General features: G+C 45.8%; 2 protein-coding genes and 1 long non-coding RNA gene across 4 annotated transcripts; 1 reads left to right on the top strand and 2 right to left on the bottom strand.

Annotated features, from left to right (window-relative positions):
- Positions 1-1,414: 1,414 nt before the first annotated feature.
- Positions 1,415-9,712, bottom strand: RNF168 (ring finger protein 168). Of its 2 annotated transcripts, none has more exons than XM_014870414.2 (8): positions 9,571-9,712; positions 9,180-9,250; positions 8,290-8,633; positions 7,145-7,221; positions 5,816-5,995; positions 5,034-5,158; positions 4,683-4,770; positions 1,415-4,191 (listed from the first exon to the last, which is right to left on the bottom strand). In XM_014870414.2, exons 3-8 carry the CDS (start codon positions 8,588-8,590, stop codon positions 3,133-3,135), a joined length of 1,830 nt encoding a protein of 609 aa, XP_014725900.2. In that variant the 5' UTR covers positions 8,591-8,633; positions 9,180-9,250; positions 9,571-9,712; the 3' UTR covers positions 1,415-3,132. The 2 variants fall into 2 exon arrangements, with proteins under 2 accessions (XP_014725900.2, XP_014725901.2); XM_014870415.2 differs by having other exon boundaries at positions 8,974-9,250; positions 9,571-9,615.
- A 2,000-nt stretch (positions 9,713-11,712) lies between these two features.
- Positions 11,713-20,245, top strand: LOC106849662 (uncharacterized). The gene is made up of 2 exons (XR_015805638.1): positions 11,713-11,920; positions 17,825-20,245. It is a non-coding gene; the product is annotated as an uncharacterized LOC106849662 (long non-coding RNA).
- Positions 15,529-19,698, bottom strand: WDR53 (WD repeat domain 53). Its single transcript, XM_014870417.2, has 2 exons — positions 19,222-19,698; positions 15,529-16,788 (listed from the first exon to the last, which is right to left on the bottom strand). Exons 1-2 carry the CDS (start codon positions 19,696-19,698, stop codon positions 16,201-16,203), a joined length of 1,065 nt encoding a protein of 354 aa, XP_014725903.1. The 3' UTR covers positions 15,529-16,200.
- Positions 20,246-20,614: the final 369 nt, after the last annotated feature.

Raw genomic sequence — 20,614 nt, forward strand, 5'->3', positions numbered from 1 at the left:
CAGGCCGCGGGCCGAGCGCGGAGCAGACCCGGGTGCTGTGACCAGAGACACGCAGGAATAACCCTGAGCACCGGCACAGGCCGGGGCTGACCTGGTGAAGGACCTGGGGGTTCTGACAGGCAACCAGCTGTCCCTGAGCAGGGGCCAGTGGGACCCTGGGGGACACTGGGAAGGGCACTGCCAGCAGCTCAGGGAGTGATCCTGCCCCTCTGTCCAGCCCTGGGAGGCACAGTTGCGGTGCTGCGTCCAGCTCTGTGCTCCTCAGGAGAGGACACACATGGAGCTGCCGAGATGAGGAAGGGCCTGGAGCATCTCCGTGCCCAGGAAAGGCTGAGGGAGCTGGGGCTGTTCAGCCTCGAGAGGAGCCCCAGCTGAGAGTGGCCCTCAGCCCTGGGTGTCCCTGTCTGTCCCTGGGTGTCCCTGTCTGCAGGGAGGGCTCCAAGCACGGCCCAGCAATTGGCACCAGAGCAACAGGCAGGGACTGAGCTCAGGATGTTCCACCTGGACATGAGGAAGAACTTTCCTGGGCTGTGGAGTCTCCCTCACTGCAGATATTCCAGAGCTGTCTGGACACAATCTGTGCCATGGGTTCTGGGTTGGCCCTGCTGGAGCAGACGGACCCACTGTGGTCCCTTCCAGCCTGACCCATTCTGGGATTCTGTGAGGCAGGATCTGAGGTGGCCAAGGAACAGCTCATCTACACCAGCCCAGGGAGCCCTGACAGGACACCCCTGCCATTACTGTCACAAAGCCAGAAGAGGAAACGCTTGGATTTCTCTTCACCTACCATACCAGGTGTTTCTGATCCCCAGGCCACCTGAATTACTGTCAAGGAAGGAATGGTTTACCCCTTTCCAGTTTCCCAGCACAGCAGGAATGTGGCTGCTTTGCTGCTGAACACCTTGCCAGTAGCACTTGTCAACCCTGTGAGTACCACAGAAAGCTGAATTTCTCTAGAATTCCAATAATTTAATACCTCACTGCCATGGAAACAGGTGCATCTGTTCCCTCTCTTATCCCCTCCCTGCCTCCCATCCCCACACCAGCTCTGGTGCTCAGGGAAGCAAACAAGCCTGTAAAGTATTTGGGGTTTTGGCACTTGTTTTGTTTTTCCTAGCAGTTGGATGAGCTGAACTTGTTCACAAACAAGACAAATAAATTACTAGGGCTGAAGACAGGTGAACTGTTACACCAGCCCAGACATCCCAAATACAGACTCCTGCTTCACTAACACCAGTAAAACAAAGCTCATTTCACCTGCTTCAAAGCACAGGGTCAGAAACAAGCTGTTGGTACAACCAAAATCCACACAGCAGTGGCCAAATTCCACCCTCTAACAATGAAGACCTAAAGGAATAAGCCAAATTATGCCTGGTGAGGATTATTGTGCATGGAAACACTCAGTAGCTCTGCCTTATAAAAACCAAAACCCTTTAATTAAGTTTTTTTTTTTTACATCATGGGTAAAACAGAAAATAATCCCAACTGCATTAAGGATTAAAGAAAAACAGACCCATATTGAAGGAAGGCTTCCAGAACAATAGCTAAGGCAGCAGGAGATCAAAAGATTAGCCATTGGTCACCTGTTGTAACTTTCTCGAAAAACATCTCTGAACAGAACATTTATTTATTTATTAATGAGAAGCCCACCAATGATAAAGACGTGCAGGCTTTGGGGGGAAAAAACCCTAACAAATTATATTTTTGGCTCAGTGTGCTGGACATGCTTTCCACAAAATTTGGTTTTTTAAAACTTAAACCATCAGAAGATGCTGCTGAAGTAACAAGTCTGTTAGGAAGGTCCCAGAACAGAGTTAAAAGTCATCAATAGGGTTCAAAAAAAGGACAAAACTCAAACATTTGCTGACTTTGCTGACTAGCACACACCCTTCAGCACTGCAGCTGGCACTTGGCTCCATTTCAAACACTGACAGTGCAAAAGTAGCTCTGAAGAAGCAAAGCAAAGCCAAAATATGGCTTCATAAAACAACAGACAAAACAATTAGCAAGAAAACTTCCTCTGCATAGTAGGATCTGGTTACCTCTTCCCCAGCCTCGACTTCCTACAGGCCACAGCATCTCCACATCTAAATTACAAATTTTTTTGAGTTATTTCAGTTTTAAATCCAACAGGAACAGTATTTAGTAGTGCCTCTAAAAATGAAGGGGAACAGTTACAGCCAGAAAGGGCAATTCTGTGAATCTCTAATTACAGTTATGTCACTACTGACAATTCCAGATTTCAGTTGCCTCTTTCCCTTTTTAACTCTCTCCATCATAACTGGCTTCTGGACTATTGTTTTAATCACACTCAAACCAGTCTGAGTATGAAAATTAAACGGCATCAAATATAGTAACACTATTGTACAAGAATAAAGTTACAGAACATTAACAGTAAGAAAACAAAAGTATCTTGCTCTGAACAACAGGGAAAATGGGATCTGCAGGAGGGATCTCTGTGAATAGAGGTGAATGGGAGCCCACAGCCTTGGCATCCATGAAAGATCCTTGGCCTTTGGCAGTGGAGAATGACTTGTTTCATTCCTCTTTGTCCGAGGGGTTAGCATATGAGAGGGAAAGAGTGCCTGTCTGGTTACACTGGTGTTGATGGGTGTGCCAACAATGCAATTCCACAAACAGCCTAAATTCCAGCAACATGCTTCAATTTACAGAACAGTGGTGGTGCTGAGGGAAGCTTCAACCTTGCAGCTGACAGCTACTTGAGAATACAGACTCATTTTTCACTTGTTTCCTCCATGGAATGTGCATCTTTTCCATTAAAGGCTTCAGATTCTTATTTTCAGGTCAGACCATCAGTCATCCTTGTTTTCCAACACTACCAGTAATCACACTCCAAACCGTGTAAATGCAAGTTAGAAAGTAAAAAATGCTCCAATTCCTGCAAGAAGTGCTGCAAGTGCTAGAAAAGAACATTCAAGAAAAGAACAATTAAAAAATGTTACATTCTGGGGGGTGTATGTTACCAAAACTTCTCAGAACTCACAGCACCGCTACCCAAAGTGGTTCCCTTCCAAAGCAACCGCTCAAAACTGCTTAGGGAAGCTTTGCCTAACACAGGAGAACATCACCCCAGTTCCCATTCCCACTCCACCACGTGTCCATGGCTCTGAGCTACTCTGCAACAGGGCTTTTAAACATCTGCAGGATTGTCTTTTGCTTGTTCTTAGGCAGTGAACAAATATCATTTGTGTCACTGGTATTAACCACACAATTCAAGACCTTTCCTTCCTTGATGCTGGGGGATTTCACCCGGACTCTGGCAGGGGACTGCCAGTTTTCATTGCAGGAACCTCTCCTAGTCTTGTGGTGATTGGTTTCAGCCTGTGTTTTTGATCCCTTGGAGTCTTTTGCCACCTTGGAACTTCCCTTCCTGGCAGAGGAGTCTTTCACAGAGCGGGGTGGTTTGGTGCGGAGCAGGTACTCGTCTGGAGAGCCCTTCTGCCTGTTCAGGGTCCTGTCCTCCTTGTCGAGCTCCTTCTGCAGCTGCAGAGCCAGGAGCCTGTCCTGCTCCTCCTGCCTGCGCCTTTCATACAACTCCTGCTCAAAGGCTCTTTGTGTCTGCAAGTTAAAATCATTCATCTGCTCTCCTTGGTCTTCTACACTTTCTGAAGAGGTTCTTCTCCTCTTATCAAACATGCCCAAGTCAATCGTGGCATCAGCTGGGGCCTCCAGTAACTTCCTCTTGGGAGTCTCCTTAGAGTTCTGTGGCCTCTCTGGTGTCTCTTCATTTGAGTGTCCAGCCTCCTTCCCCGGATCATGCAAGGCAGTCTGGCTGTCAGACATCACACAATTCTGACCAGAGGTACAAGTGTCATCAGACTTTTCAAGATTTACCCTTTGGACATGTCTTAAATTGCCACTGTCTGACTCAACTCCATTATCTTCTCCTTTGGATCTAAGAACAACTGTCCTAAACCCTTTCCCTTCTGTGGTTCCATGAAGTGCATCTGGAATCCCATCTTCTAAATCATTTGGTCCTGCTGTTTTTTCCTGCTTGACGGTGGCAGTTTCACCTGAAGCTGAGGCACTGAAATAGTTCATGCACGATTCCAAAAATGAATCCTTAGCAGCAGATTCTTTATTTACACTGGTCAGCTGTGGAGACAGGGTTGGCATTTCCTCTTGCTCATCCTGCAGCACAGAACTGCTGCCTTCATTGTTGTTGGTCTCCTGAAGAAAAGGGAGACACCACTGATGAAGTAAATTTATCAAAAGCCCATGGGTGTGAATAAATACCAAACTCACTTCTCATAACTGCATTGACCCTGAATGTTCTGGGATAGCAACTTAAATACTTTTCTTTTAAATATCTATTTAATAATAATGAAAACATTTAAAGTAACTGCAGAATCCCAGCTAAAGGACTGAAACCACAACGGCAGCATTTTTCCTCTTATTAGTGACTCAGACCAAGCCTACTCATCTTCTTTGGAGCTTTTATGACCAGACCAACAGCCATGCAATGATGTAAATGAGGGTGCACCCTCTGCCAGTGCACTCCAGAACTGGGAATCATGAACAATGAAGGCAGCTTAGAAAGGGCAGTATAACCTACCCAGTGCTTATGTGCAAGGGGAATAGAGGACTGGAATCCTACAGGCAAGGGGAAAATATCCCACAATTACAAACCCTGAGATTTATAAAAAAATTACTCCACGTACCACAGAGATAGAGTTGCTGCTGCCTCTTCCTGTGGTACTGGAGAACGATGCTGAGCCCAACACACCATAATTCTTTGGAGACAGATACCTTAAAAAGGAAAAAAAAATACTCCTTTAAACATTTTGTCCTTGAATTGTCAGTCCTTGGCATTATTCAAGATCTTCAGGTTCATTGTGACAAACAAAAAACAAGAAGGCAAGTGTTTCCCTTCTCCTTCTATGAGGAAGTGTTTTAAACTTCAACACTTCACATTTGGGGAAGCTGACCTACAGCATTCCAAAGAAGCAAATGGGGCAGAGGGACACTGAAACAGACCAGTAATGAAAGAAACACTTGGCTGAATCCCTTACTTCTGAATGTCTCCAGAGTTGCTTGGTTTGTTCTTTGCCTTGCACAGGTTCAGAGGGGATGTCTGAAGGAAGAGGCTGTGTGCTGGTGATGGGCTGCCAGGCACGTGTCCCTCAGGATCCTCATTCTTCCAGGCAAGTAAAAATAGCATTAGGTAAAACAAAACACAACACAGACTGCAGAAACCTCAGGGAACTACTTTGGTTTTGCTGCAGAATTAGTTACTTCTGTCCAAAGAATTCCAGAGCTGTGAGTAACAGACAGTTACTGAGAAAGAAATGTTAATCTAGCACTGAGAGACAGGAGGCTTTGCTCAAATAAGTACACAGGTTTCATCATTGGGTAGCAGAAATTCAGCTATGCAAAACAAATTAATAAAACAAACAAACAGAAAAAAAACCCTCCAAAAGGTAAGGTACATTTTCACTGTATGTTCCTTTTTTCCAGTACAGGTTACAGGTATTAATTTCTTCCAAAAAAAATTTTTAAAATCATGAGGAAAAGGAAGCATACAGCAGAAAATCAATGTTTTAAAATGTTTCACAATGAAAACATGCAGCACACATGCTGGATTACAAATATGTATTACACAGCTTTACTCTCCCCCTGGCTTTTCAAAAATTAATGGTCAATCAAGGACTTAAAGTACTGGGGGGTGACAAGTGCTTTCAACTACAACTAAAAGAAATTTAACTCTATTTTAGATTTTAACATTTACTCTCAGAAGTCCAAGTTGCTTGCACTATATTGACATTTGCTGCTTTCCCACTGGATCCTGACTCACCAGACTGTTACTGAGTTGCCAGGCCAGTTCTTCATCTTGCTTCAGCTGCTTCTCCATCTCCTTCCTTCTCTCCTCTGCCAGCCTGTGCTCCTCCTCCTCCTCCTCTGCCAGCAGCCGCTGGATGTATTCCTCACTGGCTTTGTTCTCCTCCTGTTCATGTGCTCGCCTTTCTGCTTCCACCTAAACCAGATGTTTGAAAAAATCCACCTGGTTACCACTGCAGGGCCACACTTTACACCAGAAACTGGGAGGTGACACTCCTTAAACGTGAATCACTCACTGTTCATAAAGCACAGCAGTATTTCACTGCACGAGTCCCAAAGATGTGAGAATCACACGGATACTGTGTGTAGAGCCTCAGGTTTGACCACAGTGACAAACCTTTTGGTTTCTCTAGGATTATACCATTAACCTGGCTCACCTGCAAGGTTAAACTCCAGTTCTCACCTTTTCAAAGTGTTAGTAACAAAAACATGGATCTACAGAGAAACTGGGATTAGGATTCTTTCCAAGGCTGAATGCCAGCTATCCCACAGCACTTGCTCAACCTGCTTTTACATCTCCCAAAGACAGCACATCTCTCTTCTAGAAGGGCTCTCTTGAAAGGGTGCTGCTTTGGGTTTTGCTATCTGCAAAACCCAAAGCAGCAGGCTAGGAGTTTTAAATCTGCTTTCCTTACAGCAGACATGCTGAGAGATCAGTTACCAGCAACTCCATGAGGACAGCAAAGTTATTGAAGAATAAAGCTTTCTTTGGAAATACTCCCTGGTCCTCTGCCTGGTCCTGTAATCACCAGCAAGGAGCTCTCAAGGAAAGGCACATTCCATATATATTCTGACTCTAAATCTTAATACTACTGTGTCTGAATTGGAAGAAGGATCCTTAAATAGGCCAAAATTGAGAATTCTTTAAAATCTTTATTGATTTTAAAATGAGCACAGGTAACAGAGTGAACAAAGGAAGAAGAAAATGCTGTATGTTCACTACTGAAGGTTATCTAATTGTAGTCTTTTACTTGGAGGGAAATCAAGAAGACAAACATAAAACCAAAGGCCAAACAGTTCCAAATTTCTACATTTGCTACTTTTATATACATTGACTGAGAGATGATATAGGAGGTATAGATCAAGAAAACTTGAGAAATGTCACTTCATGTCAAATACAAAGAAATCTCTTCCATCGATTTAATTCATGATTCAGGAGTGACCAGTATGTTCTTGCAGCTGCAGTGCCCTTTTAAGTATCTTTATAATGAAATAAAACTACAGCTGTTTGTGGGATAATTCCAATAACTGCACTTATGCTTTTTTGACATATTTTTAGACTTACCTTACTAATCTCTGCTTCATATTCCTGTCTCAGCTCCCCAGGCTTGCTCAGCTGGTGCTGCGGTTTGGGGACACAGACTAATCAAGAGGAAGGAGAGGAAAAAACCCAAAGTCAACAAACACAAAGTCAACAACAAAGGATTTTAACAACAAAGGATTTTAATTCCATACCCTGTCCTGGGAATGATTTGACTTAAATCAAGCACTGTGATTAAAAAAAGGAAGGAATAAAGTAAAAAAAAAAAAAAACAAGGAATAAAGTTTACTCAGTAGAAAAGCACGGTGTTACAGAGTGGCAGGAACAGGCAGTATTTCCCAAGCACTGTGTATAAAGCAAATACAAAGGAAGGAGTTGCTCAGAGAAGCTGTGGCTGCCCCATCCCTGGAAGTGTCCAAGGCCAAGCTGGATGAAGTTTGTAGCATCCTGGTCTAGTCTCTGCCCAGGGTGGGGAGATGGAATGGGATGATCTTCAAGGTCCCACCCACACCAAACCATTCCCTCATTCATTCTCTGTTGGTACACTGACCATAATTTGTGTCTTTCACTCTTTTTCGTTAAAAATATCTCAGAACACTGCAAGTGAAACAAGTTGTCCTACAGCCAAACTACCAAAATGTCCCCCAAGGGTGCTGGCAACATCATAAACCCCAAAATCTTTCTTCAAAAAGTTAATCAGATTTCACTTCCTTCTCTCTGACACCACAATTTTCAGCTCACAGATTCTTGCAATGGCCAAACCCCTGGAATTTCAACCAAACTAAGTAACACCTAAAAATCTTTTAACTACTTAACTTACTTGACAGCGATAAAGAAACACACCCACAGACTCAAACACTCTGCTTGCAGATGCTACAGCTGCAAATGAGAAATAAACAAGGCCAGGCAGCCACACACAAATACCCTACACCAAAGGCATGAACAAATACCACTGAAATGACCAGACAATGTCATTTTTATCCTCTGTACTACAAATGAAAAATGAATTGTCCACCTCTTCCCTGCCCCTTCTGCATGAGAGCTCTGTCTCTGCCAGCACTAACACACCTGCCTACCCACAGCTCTTTATTTCCCAACATCTGAAGTCCACCCACAGTAATTCCTGCGGCAAAGCAGACACATCCCAGGACAAGTGACATTTCACCTACTTTCCTCATCCAAATCCTGTCCGTTAATCCTCCGCTCGCATTCCTCTGGGTAATTCTTCTGGATCTTCTCCCAGAGTTCCCAGTTGACAAGGGTATTTCTGCGGGTATTATACCGTGCCCAGGAGGAGACTCGACGCCTACAAAAGGGGCAGCAAAGACTGGCCTTTTCCACTGTCATCTGGAAGCAGGAATTGCAGAGGGTATGGCTGCACGGCAGTGTGACAGGCTCCACAAAGATCTCCATGCAAATTTGGCACAGGCAGTCGGACAAGGAAAGCGGGGCCTTGGAAGTCTTCGACATACTGACTTGAGGTAGAGGAACAACACTAGGGTAACATCAGGGCCTGAAAGCAAAAAGAAACATTTATGTTCCTTGTCGGAAAATAAAGGAAAATACAAAATGCTTTACAGCTACTTCAAGAAAATGTTAGTGGATGTAGCAGCCTGCTTAAGTGATTGCTTTTGCTTCAGGGCTTGAGATTCCTGAGGAAAAAGCAGATCTTTACAGAAGTCATGTACCCGGTTTTCCTACTGCAGTTTCCTGTGGGCTGTAACAGGTGCTTTGGGGATAGCAAAGAGGTGGTAAGGAGAGGGGAGAAAAGGTGAGAGTTCTTCCAGCCACCTCTGTTACTCCCCTCATCTCCCACCACTCCCTATCTATGCTGAATATGTTATCCCAGTTACCTTAACCTTCCATTCATTCATTTTTTCAGTGTACGTGCATCCTTTGAGAGCTGCTTTTGGCACAAGCTTGCTTCCAGTACGTTCTGAAGGTGAAATACATCAGAGCAGAGCAGCCTCTTCCTCATTCATTTGCTCGCTTAAGCTAGGACTATAAAGCTAAAATTCCTTTTTTTCTTAAGCTAAATGAAGAATTAAAACTTCAGCACCTTCTTGTATGACTTGAAACTGTGGGGGTCATCTGTCTCCTCACACGATTTTTCCACTTGGCCCAGCAATACTGTGGGAGAGAAAACAAAAAGACACATACAGCAAAAGAAGAAACCCACTGATTTTTAAGTTACAAGCTTCTTAAACAGGCAGCTTCAGAGACAGGAGGCCCGCGAAAGAAAAGCTGCCATTCCTCACAGAGAACTCGCCATGGAGACAAATACACGTTAAGGCGGGTTTTATCATTTCCGCTATTTTTATTGATAAAAAAACAACCCCCAGGACGTCGGCGCCCGGCGAAAAGGGGGTCCCTGGTGCCCCCCAGCCCCTGTCACCGCCAGGGTGAAGGAAGGTCCCCAAGGAAGGTCCCGGGCAGGACTCGGCACCCACCGCTCCGGAGGCCGGGGAGGCCGCGGCTCCCGCAATGGCGGCTCCGCTCCGCCCTCACCGAGGGGCCGTTCCCGCCGCCGGGCTCAGGGCTCCGCCTCCTCCTCCTTTTTCTCCTCCTTCTCCTCTTCTCCTTCCTTCTTCTCCTCCTCTTCTCCTGTCTCCTCCTTCCCCGCTTTCACCTGCTCCGCCGAGCCTGCTGGGAGGCAGAGCCGGCCCTCAGGGGGAAGGCGGGCTCCGCTGTGGCGATAGGAGGGGCGGGAATGGCTTCCCGCTGCCCCAGAGCAGCGCTAGGCGGGATGGCAGGGATAAATCCTTCCCTGTGAGGCTGCCGAGGCGCTGGCACAGGCTGTGCCCAAGGCCGGGCGGGCTCGGAGCCGGGGTTTGGCCCTGGCTGTGCTCACCTGGCCGCAGGTACCCAGGGCACATCCCGCCTCAGGTCCTCCTGCAGCATGTCGGCGTGCCGCTCAAAGTCGTGCTCCAGGGCCTGCAGGCTGGAGTCCAGCTGTGCGAACCGAGCCTCCAGCCACAGCAGCCTGCTCTCCACTCTGCCCCGCGCAAAACGAGAGGAAAGTTAATTTCGGGAGGATTTGGGCCTTTCTGCACTGACATTGCATTGCGAGCAGCTCCACACCCCGTTTCGGGGGTCCTCCCAAGATTTGTGAGAACCCCATTAAAAGTCAAGGTATATGGTCACATTTTTTTGGCCACATCTTTTTTGGTCACGTTTTTTAAGTTCTCTGCATCACCGTTTCCCCTGGTGCAGAGATCTTAAAATCGCCAAATAACAGGCAAAATTAATATAGAAGATATAGTTGCAGCTCTCAACCATCTGCATTACAGGCGTTTCTCCAACACATTCTGAGGTGATTTATGCTTCTATTTGTAATGTCATGGTCTTTTGGACCATTTTCATTTAACATTGAGCAGAACTTCTCGTTACTCCTGTGGTTAAAAATTATACAAAAAATAAACAAGCTACCTGCAGTGGATTAACAGGACTGTCCTTCCATGGAACTGTGATAAAAACTACTTCATAGCTTGTGATTATCACCTGCCTTCTCATTTTTTGGTATCTCATATATGTCCATGTACCATATGCCTCATATGAGATAAATACCATGTGTCTCATATAATGAAATATTTTATTATTTGTGTTTTTCCCTATTTAAAATTGTAAATTATAAAAATGAGGTTTTCAAGTTTAAGCTGCTCTGCTTTTGCTGAAGAAACCTGCCTGGTTTAAAAGAACTTGCTGTGTTGAGAGGAGAATGCAAATATTTATTTTTGTACCCATTTCTGTCTTTCCTGGAGATAAAGGGTGTGCTGGGCTTCTGTCACTGTGGGTGGTTTTTGTAAAGACAGTTTTCTCCACATTTTCCTCAGTTACCTGATTGACATCAAGATGTGTTCTTGAGAATCCTGAGGGTCTGAAAGCTAATGTAAATAATTCAACGTTCCTTCCTAAATACTGAACAAGTATCTCAGTACTGTGTACTCAGTAGTGATTTCCTAGAAGACTATCACCTACTCCTTACAGGATTTTTGGTGATTTTTGTGTTTATTTTACTGGCAGAACTTCAGGCTGTATCAGCTAACAACAACTATACTATCAGCAAATATTATTACCTACATATTTTTATCTTATTTCATTCCTAGTTTGCTTCATTGCTTCTGTTACTATTATTATTGTATTGTTTTTATGAGTTCTGAATTGTGACCTACCTGTGTGAAGCACTCTATTCATGTTTGTTGCCCTATTACATATATCTTGGATAAACTTTTTGTAAGGACAAAAATACACAGCAGCTGGTGATGACATAAAAAAAAAAAAAGCCAAAACAAAACCCTTCAAACATTTTTCCATTCTTTGACACATATGCCACGGTATTTTAATGCCTGTTGTTCTAAGAGATGACCAAAATGCCATTTTTTCCTATCAGCAGAGCCTGCTTCTACTCCTGCCTCCCCCTTCTCCAAACTAAACCCTATTTTGCATTGTCTGCAGCTGACCTGAATGAGGAGAAAATAAAAATACTTCAACAGTGGCATATTTTACTTAGTATCCCCGACCATAATGACTTTAATTCATTGTCTGGCCGTGCAGATCCTTGTCTAACGATTTTCTTTCTTTTGTTTCCTGAGGCTTCCTCTGCAGCCTGGTGAAAGCTCATCTTACTGCGGTAGAACTCCTCTTGCTTCAGCAAGAATTTTGGGACGAAAATAGAACTTTAATTGGAAAATTAAGCTGGTGTCGTGTAGAAATGTAGGGAGTTCAGAAGAACTGGAAGGGTTGATGTGTCATAATTGGATCGAAACTGTCAGCACAGAGAGAGCAAGTGCAGAAACTGAGGTGAGGTGAGTCGGGTTTGCAGTGAATGACTTTCAGAGCTGGGTTGTCAGATAATGAGTGTTCTTGCCGGTGAATTGCTCCCTAGTTTGCAGCTTTTTATCATGGTAAATAAGCTTCCCCTTGGCCCATTCTCCAGCTTCCTCCTTTACCAGAAAAATTCAAGTTATCCAAGATCTCATCACTAATGCTACTCTCAGTGCAGCAGTAGTTTCTCAGCAGCCTTCAATCCAAGGCTTTACTATTTGAACAGTTTTATCTCTCAACCATTTTTTTTTTAAATTGCCTGTCTGTAAATTTATCTTCTGTATTTTTAAGCAGCTGCAACAAACATATCAGCATTAGCCAATTTTGGATCTAAAAATGTCTGTTCAGTTATACCACAGTAGATCCATAGCTGATCTCCCACAGCTGTAACAGAATTCTGATAGACTGAGTGCTGCTGCCTCCTGATCTAAGTTTGGAATGAAAAGAGGAAGTATGGATTAAACCTCCTGCTTTCATTTCCATCATGACCTCTGAACACTTTTTCCTTCAGTGTAAGTGAGGTTACCACTAAGTCAGTGATCTCTAACTCTGACTAGTGTACACAAAAACCACATCCCCATTCTTTACCAGAAAGCTTTTAAAATTCCCCTCTTAATTAGCACACAGAACATACTTGGAAGCCATGCAGTAGAAGCTCCAGCATTTTCACTTCTCTGGAAGTGTGGTTCTATGTGAAACCTTATTTCTGTTATTCAGATATTTACAGAAAATGACATTTTAGAGCTGTCACGTGGGTTTGATTTTCCAGGCCAGTGCAACATCCTGCACTTCTCCAAGCTCTCCCCATTCACCCACTCCATGGTAGGTTAGACACACTTCTTCAAGTAATTTCCCACAGAATTAGATTTCACTTTTTTCTTTCAGGAGTTGTTTCATCGTTTTTCTCTCTGGGCGGGTCTCCAATAGCTACTTTTGTGTTCACCATCATGTGAATCAGAGTCATAAAGGCTGTGGGTGAACCAGCAGTATGAACAGTATCTCAACAAAAGAAGCAGTTTTCTTTCCAGGTCTGTCATCTGTCTATCTGTCAACACATAATTATTCATTTCCTAAGCAGAAGTACTGCATCCCATCAGCTGTGATACTCTTGACAGGAATCCTTTTTACTGCAGGTAAACCACAGTTGTGTGTATGGCACCTGATTTGATTTTAAAATGTCTCAACACTGCATAGTTTGCCTTTAAATGTAATGTAATGTAGAATCCCAGAATGGTTGGAAGGACCTTAAAGTCCACCTCATTTCATCCCCTGCTATGGGCAGGGACACTTTCCACTAGCCCAGGTTGCTCCAAGCCCCATCCAACCTGGCCTTGGACACTTCCAGGGATGACGCTTCTGTGGGCAGCCTGTCCCAGGGCCTCACCACCCTCACATGAAAATCCACAGAGTGGGGACAGTATCCTTCCTGCCTGCCTCTAATGCTGAGAATTTCAGACCCTTTTTTGACTCTTTATCCTGAAGGTCCATGCTCCTGTCTTTATATCTGCTCTGAGCCACCACCACTGGTGCCTGCTGCTGCACAGCCAAGCACAGACCAGTGCCAGCAGGGGCAGCTGAGGCTGGATTATTTTTCAGCAAGTCTGTGAACGTGGTGGTCACGTTCCTCTGCCAACTGCAAGCTTTGGAAATGGAGGGTGAATCAGCATCACCTATGTCCTGCTTCCCCAGTCACGGTAATTTGTTTTCCTTAAACTTGTAAGAAAGGTCTCTTCTTGGGGGTTTTTTTTTTCGTTCATGATAACCACTTACTCCCTATCTTTGAACCCTCCAGATACTGAGGCATGGTCTGAAAATCAGAAGTTCACCTCAAATCCCCAATCAGAACAGCAAGCCCGAATTTCAGAGTCACAGAATATGCTGAGTGGGAAGGGATCCACAAGGATCCAGCTCCTGCCCCCCACCTCCCCCCAGCAATCCCACCTTGTGCCTGAGAGCGTTGTCCAAATGTTCCTTGAGCTCCAGCAGCTTTGGTGCTGTGACATTCCCTGGGGTGCCTGTTCAGTGCCCGACCACCCTCTGGGGGAAGAACCTTTTTCTAATATCCAACCTCAACCTCCCTGACACAACTTAAGGCCATTCCCTCAGGTCCTGTCACTGGGCACCACAGAGATCAGGGTCTGTCCCTCCTCCCCCTTCACAAGGAAGTTGTAAACCTCAGTGAGGTTTCCCCTCAGGGCACTGAACAGACCAAGTGCCCTCATTGCCTGGTGCCACTTCATGCAGCTGCAAATCCTGCAGCAAACAGCCAGGATTGCAGCCAGGGAATGACCACCACCATGGAGCTCATGGCTCTGTCCCTCTTTCCAGTGAGGGAAGGAGAGATGAGCCTGTTCATGAGCCCCTCCCTCCCTGTACACACACAATGTGTATTCACACCCTGTTGCCCACACAAGTTTCCAGGGAAGCCCAGTGCTCAGGGGTTGTGTGGTGTCCCGTGGCCCAGCCCTCCGTGCCCTCCCCAGCCCTGCAGCACCTGGTCAGTGTCTCGTTCAGGGAGCGCAGGGAGATGCTGCCTTTCGCCATCTTCCTGGAGAACACCAACAGAAGAAATAAAAGCTCGAGCGGGCTCGCTCCTCTCTCCTGGAGCCGGTAACAACAGCAGGGACAGGGGATCCGAGTCCTGCAGAAGGTTGTTTGTTCCAAGGCTTTTTATAGCCTGGGTATCCAAATATAGGTCATGGATGCACCAACACACGTTCATGGACATATCACACACTGAACCACCCAGCCCGACCTGCCCCCTTCCTCTGCCCCACTGATCCCATGTCTTCACAGATGAACTCATTCACAGGTAACACAAAAGGGAGCAACTACACTTTAATCCTTAATTTTTTTTTTTTTTTGCTGTGTTTTGGCTTCAGTTTGGTGTTGTGCCCAGCAGATCGTGTCTTGGGCCAAAGTCTCCTGCTGGAAAAGGATGTACAAGCAGATTGCCTTTGGTTTTTTTAATTAAAAAGGTATGAAGGTAAAATCTGATTTGGATGAGAATGACTTCTGTTTGGTTGCAGGGAGCTGCTTTGAGCAAAACCAAGACAGTTGAAATCTCTTCCATAAAGGGTGGACAGAGGCTGCACAAACAGATAATGATTTTCTGAAGCTGGGTATGTAAAGAAAAGAGCTGGAAATTTTTCCATAATAATACAGGTCTGGTAACAGCCCAGCTGGTGAAACACAGCAGCATAAACCTCCCCACCCAGTGCAGCAGGTCCTCAGCCAGCACTAGGAATTCAGTTCTGTGACAGGATAAGGACAGCCCAGGAAAAAATCCTTTTTTTAAAATTACTTGCCCACTTCATGGGAAATCCAGCATGAACTGAACATGTCCAGAGCTGCAGCATTTCCACTTAGGTTTTCCTACCTTCAATTTGTAAATGAAGGGAAGTTTCTAGCAAGCCAAGTTCTGCTCATTGTGTTTCAAAGCTTTGGGAAGACAGGAAGTATTTGAGTAAAGAGAAGCTGTGCCTTTGGCCCTTCATATTCCCCTGTGATGGGGGTACAATACACTTCTTGACACAATTTTGTGTGAGTCTGGCACTATTAGAGTGAGTCTAAGGACAAGGGAACAGTGAGAGAGAAAGCATTTATTAAGACAAGTGACATAGTTCTTTTTCCCAGCTGACCCAGCAAACAGGTGTAACACTTCCCCTGCTCCTTCTTTTGCTGCAGTGAAAAATTTCAATTAGCAAACAGGGAAACATATTTGATTACTCGTTAATTGATGCATCTCTAGTCTATGCAGCTGCTGACAGAGTGATGAAAACCAGATTCCACCATGACCAGTTTAAGCTAACTGGGACACAGCTTCATGGGAAAAGTCACACAGAGCACTGCAACAGCCCAAACCACATAGAGCTGAGCCAGTGACAGCTCTGCTACTGTTCAGCAGCTTCACTTAGCATTGTGGGTGTCTCCTTAGCACTAATTTTCTCCTCCAGCCTTAATTACATCAGCTTAGTCATGAACTAATCTTACCCCTAAATATAGAGACCCGTATCGCTTAAATTCAAGCAGTAAACTGCCAACCCTGCATGAGACAGTGGCTGTGAACATAACAGCCACAAAGAACCAGCACCAGGCCAGGGACACCACGAGTGCACAGCAAATCCCTTCCCAGGGAGCCAGAGAGGTTCACTGTCCAGTTCACTGTCAGTGGATGCCACTGGCTCCAATAAGTGGTTTTGTCCCCCATACTCCTGTAAACGCCTTAAGTGTTCTTAAGACACCTTAAGGGTGCCTTAAGGTTCTGGCAATGGATAGGCTGATACAGAGCTGGTCTGGTCAGCAACCAACACTCTCCTGGAGCCTTTGATCTCTGCACATGAGAGCCAGTTCACTTTCTCTCCGTGCTCAATGCTGAGCTTTGGCACAACTCCAGGCTGTTCATTTGAGGCCACTTTGTTGAGCTTCCCATCTTTCCTGCTGGAAGCAGCTGCTTGGGCCTTTTTCCTGTGCAGAGATTTTGCTGGACTTTTCTGCTGCTTCCCGACATTGCTGCTGACATCCCACAGCAAGACTTTCCCATCGTTTCCTCCAGACAACAACCAGTAGGCCTCTGGCATGAAGAGCACCTGTGAGACTCCCAAGCTGTGAGCCTGGAACTCCAGCTCACGTTCAAACCTGACCCCAGTGACTCGGAATATTCTGATTTTACCATCCTGAGCTCCGCAGCCGAAGACGTTGCCGCAAGAGGCGACGGACAGGGAATGTGCGAGCGGCGGGTTGAAGAACTGCCCAGCTGACTGTGAGCTCTCCTCCTCCATGTCACACTCCTGCAGGTTCATGGTCCACAAGGGACGAGCTTTCTGCAGGTTCCATAGCATCACCTAGGAAAAAAAACAAAATACAACAGGATGAATCAATAATTTGTGTGTTTTACTTGAAACTGGATCTTTAATAGTAAAATAAACAACCACACTTCTTTCTCTAGCAGAGCAAAGGCTGTGCAGGACTCCAAGAAGTGTAAGGCATGTGGTGAGGAGTGGTCAAACTTGCCCTAATAAATGTAGCAAATCCTTCTGGCCTGCTTTCCAAAGCCCCACCACTCTGCAGTCAATGACTCAGACCTTTAGACCACGAAAGAGGCAAACACTGCTCTAAAAGCTTTTGCATTCATCTCAGCAATAGTAATCATGACATACTGCACATCAATTATTGAGGAGGAGGGACACGGAAACTCTAGTAGTGAATAGAGATCATTATCATTCTGGATTTCTGTCTCTACTACTTGGCCTAAAATAGTCACTTCCACGAACTTGTCTGAAAAATGGGACAGCAAAAGGCTGTGGTTTTTAAACATGCATATTTGTATTTATTTTTATATCCAGTGAGTAGATCTGGTTTGTGCTGTGGAGTAGGGCATGCTTTACCTGCTGAGATGGGACAGGTCATGCTTTTAGACTTCCTTTTCCACCCCACTCCCAAGCCCCAGTGAAGAATCCAGTGTCTCTTGTACACATTTGTACTGAGCCAATTAAAAATAATGCTCTCAAGACTTTTGTAGGATCTGAATTGACAATGAGCATTCTCAAGGCCAACAGATGGAAAAGCACAAGTCCGTCTAATGCAGCACTGGTGTACTGTTTGCTTCATAAAGCTAAGCTTCAATTTGTTATTAATCAAAATATTCCTTTGGTAGTAATCACCAATAAGAAGTACAGGAGTCTTTAAATTTAGTTCACAAAAGAGCCTGGCTCTGCATTCCTGCAATCCAAATCACAGTAAAACATCTGAAATGCATTTCCTCTCACTTTATTGTTTCAGTGACTGCTGCACTAAAACTACTTCCACAACAACTGTGATTTACTGTAAATCAGAGGGGCTGGGTGATGCTTACAGAAAATACTCTTGTTTTCATTACAGACAGCACTACAACAGCCTGATGAATCCATCAACTGCTAATGAGTTTTCTGCAAACTAAGTATTTTCTGTCCTCGTGGCATTTTCCCTGCTTCATCAGAACTCCTGAAAGAACTCCAGCAACCTAAATTTCAACTCTCATCAGCCACAGCTTCCCCAAGGGTTTGACAAGCCCAGAACATGTTTCATAGAGCTCATAACTTGTCCAAAGGCGTGGTGCAGCACAGGGCTTTAGAATTCTGCAGCGAAGCTCCCCTTTGGGAAATGATGTGTCTTAAATGCAGCCTCAATGCAGAATGATGCTCTTTTCACTGTACAAAAATGAACGAATGAAATGCTGGTTTAGGATACTAACTTTCACCTAAAAACCAACTCGCTGAGCTACAATGAATGAAACTAATTCTAGAAGTCACAAAAATAATCAGCTCGCTTCTACCTAATTGTACATGAATATTTACAATTCTGAAGAAAAGTTTCCAGCCACAAGCTTGTGTATGTGCATTTTAGGGACTAGAATGAAGCCAGCTGAAGGACTGAATGCTTTCTCCTCCCAGACGGGATCTATCATCATGGCTTTAACACAGAAAAATACAATTTATACTAAATATCAGCATGTATTGGGTGTGAGATGTACTTTGGTTTCAAGAACACAGGGTGAAACTGCTCAACGCCGTCACACAAACTTCACTCTGACACAGCTGGAACCACAGAAACCTTCGAGAAGTGACAGTTTTCATATCGGGCTAAAGCAGGAACGTGGTCAGACCTCAACCACTGGAAAGAAATTACTGAAAAATATCTGTTCTGGGTGGCCAACTCTGGACTTAACTCCTAGCATGGTTCTCAGAATGCAAAAGACAAAGTTTCCTCTTCATGAGGATAGAAAAGTTTAAAAGGTAAAGAACATTTCATGTTTCCAAGATGCTAACAGAACAAAGGATAAATTACACAACTCACTTGTCCTCACAGTGATACAATCCCCTTGGAAAGATGCTGCTTTACATGCCTGCCTCAAGCACTGTGCCTTTTCCTCACCATGCTTTGCATCTCATTTGCAGCCACAACTAGGGACAGCTGCTGACTTTGCTGAGTCCAGCAAAGAGCTAATATGGCACGAGTGAGCTTTGCAGCTATTCTGATTTCCCCTCACCCCACTCGCTTTTGAATTGTAAATGTTAAGGAAGATAAAACCAGGGGCAGAAGCTGCTGAGTAGAAGACAGCACAAAGAGCCCCAACACTTAGGTTTTGGGCCAAAACTACTTCAGAATAGCAAGGGAGCTTTCCGGGGACTGCAGGCTGAACACCTTCATGCTCAGTGAAAGTCTGTGGGTGTTTCACCACACAGGTGGGTAATTACTGTTTCACTTCATTAATAACTGTGCACATGTATGCAAATCACCTGCATGTCCAGCCCACAGGAAACCAGGCTTTGAGGCCGCTGAGGTCGGAAGGCAACAGACGAGCAGATGTTGGAGTGTCTCAAGGACCGGCTGACTTTCTTGCTTTCCAAGTCCACAACCTTTATGGCCCCCGAGTCATCCGCCGCAGCCAGGAAGCTGTCGGTGTCGTTCACCGAGAGGCAGTTGATCTCCTCCTCGTTCACCTGGAAGCGCTGCAGAGGCTCCTGGAGGGAGCGGACATCCAGCACGCTGATGGTTTCTCCATGGGACGTGTACAGCGTGCTGGGGCTGCGGGCGGAGAACAGCACCGAGGTCACGTCCTCCGCCTGCGGGAGCCGCAGCTGAGCCACGGGCGAGCCGCCCCCATCCCACAGCACCAGCTCGCCCCGCTCCGCGCCGGAGGCCACCAGCCCTTCCGCGCTCACGTTCAGGCACAGCACAGAGGAGGAATGTCCGCCGCTCCACTTCACTGCCATGCTTCAGGGACACCCCTGGAATAAATAAAACCAAGCCCTGGAATGAGGTGGTTGTTGGTCTCATTACAGAAGAAACTTATCAAGCAACAAGATCGTCCTGCAAACACTTGAAACTCCAGTGTGCGGTTAAACCTGGCACCTCGACAGCTCAGTACCCAAGTGGAGCTTTCTTTCCCACATCAGGCACAGCCGCGGTGCTGACCGGCCTATTCCAACCTAAGCAAGAAGTCTTTTTAAAAGAAGCATTGCTAATTTAGAACAGGTTGCAACATATTTTATTAGCTCTCAGAGCACACTCATGGCGCTCACCAAGCTTAACCCTCCCTGGTGTGACTGCCCACAGCAAAGTCACAGCACTGCTTAGGGAAGCACATCAACACAAAATTAAGTGAAGGGAGAAAAAGGCAGCACCAAAGTGTTGGAGGGACTGGGACGGTGCGGGGAAAAGGAGAGAGGCACACGCGGTTTGTGTGACAGCCCAGCAGCTCTAAGGTCCGTGCATTTATTTAACTATTGGGCAATAAACGGCTTGTTTCTGGTGCTTTTACCTTTCTTTCTTTTTTTACCACGTTATGTTTCCCATGTGATTTTTGTTGACCTACATCTAAAGAGCAGCCAGAGCCCATTCACTCCACCAGAGGAACTTGGGTCTTGGCGATCAAACAACACCACAGAGAAGGCCCATCCGTTCCCCGTAGCTCGCCTCGGGTCAGATCCGCAGCCGCCGGTCCCCGGGGGCCCCAGGGGAGGAGGGGGTCCCAAGCGAGGAGGGGGCTCCGTTCGCTGCCAACCCCCGGGCCCTGCAGCAGCGGGGTCCGACCGCCCCCCGCCCTGGCAGGCCCGGCCCTGGGGCCGCTCTTGGGGCCGTCCCGGAGGGCTCGGGAAGCGCTGGGCGCCCAGCTCTCACCTCAGCTCC

Source organism: Sturnus vulgaris, chromosome 10, assembly GCF_052056855.1.
Source record: "Sturnus vulgaris isolate bStuVul1 chromosome 10, bStuVul1.hap1, whole genome shotgun sequence".
Lineage (NCBI taxonomy): Eukaryota > Metazoa > Chordata > Aves > Passeriformes > Sturnidae > Sturnus > Sturnus vulgaris.

Excerpts from the sequence above, each read along its gene's own strand:
- RNF168 (XM_014870414.2), bottom strand. The coding sequence starts at position 8,590 with ATGTCGAAGACTTCCAAGGCCCCGCTTTCCTTGTCCGACTGCCTGTGC. Across the intron at positions 4,771-5,033 it reads AACTCTGGAGACATTCAGAA|GTATCTGTCTCCAAAGAATT; the intron begins GTAAGGGATTCA and ends TTCCTTTTTAAG. Across the intron at positions 4,192-4,682 it reads GCAGCAACTCTATCTCTGTG|GAGACCAACAACAATGAAGG; the intron begins GTACGTGGAGTA and ends CCTTTTCTTCAG.
- WDR53 (XM_014870417.2), bottom strand. The coding sequence starts at position 19,698 with ATGGCAGTGAAGTGGAGCGGCGGACATTCCTCCTCTGTGCTGTGCCTG. Across the intron at positions 16,789-19,221 it reads CCTGTGGGCTGGACATGCAG|GTGATGCTATGGAACCTGCA; the intron begins GTGATTTGCATA and ends TTTTTTTCCTAG.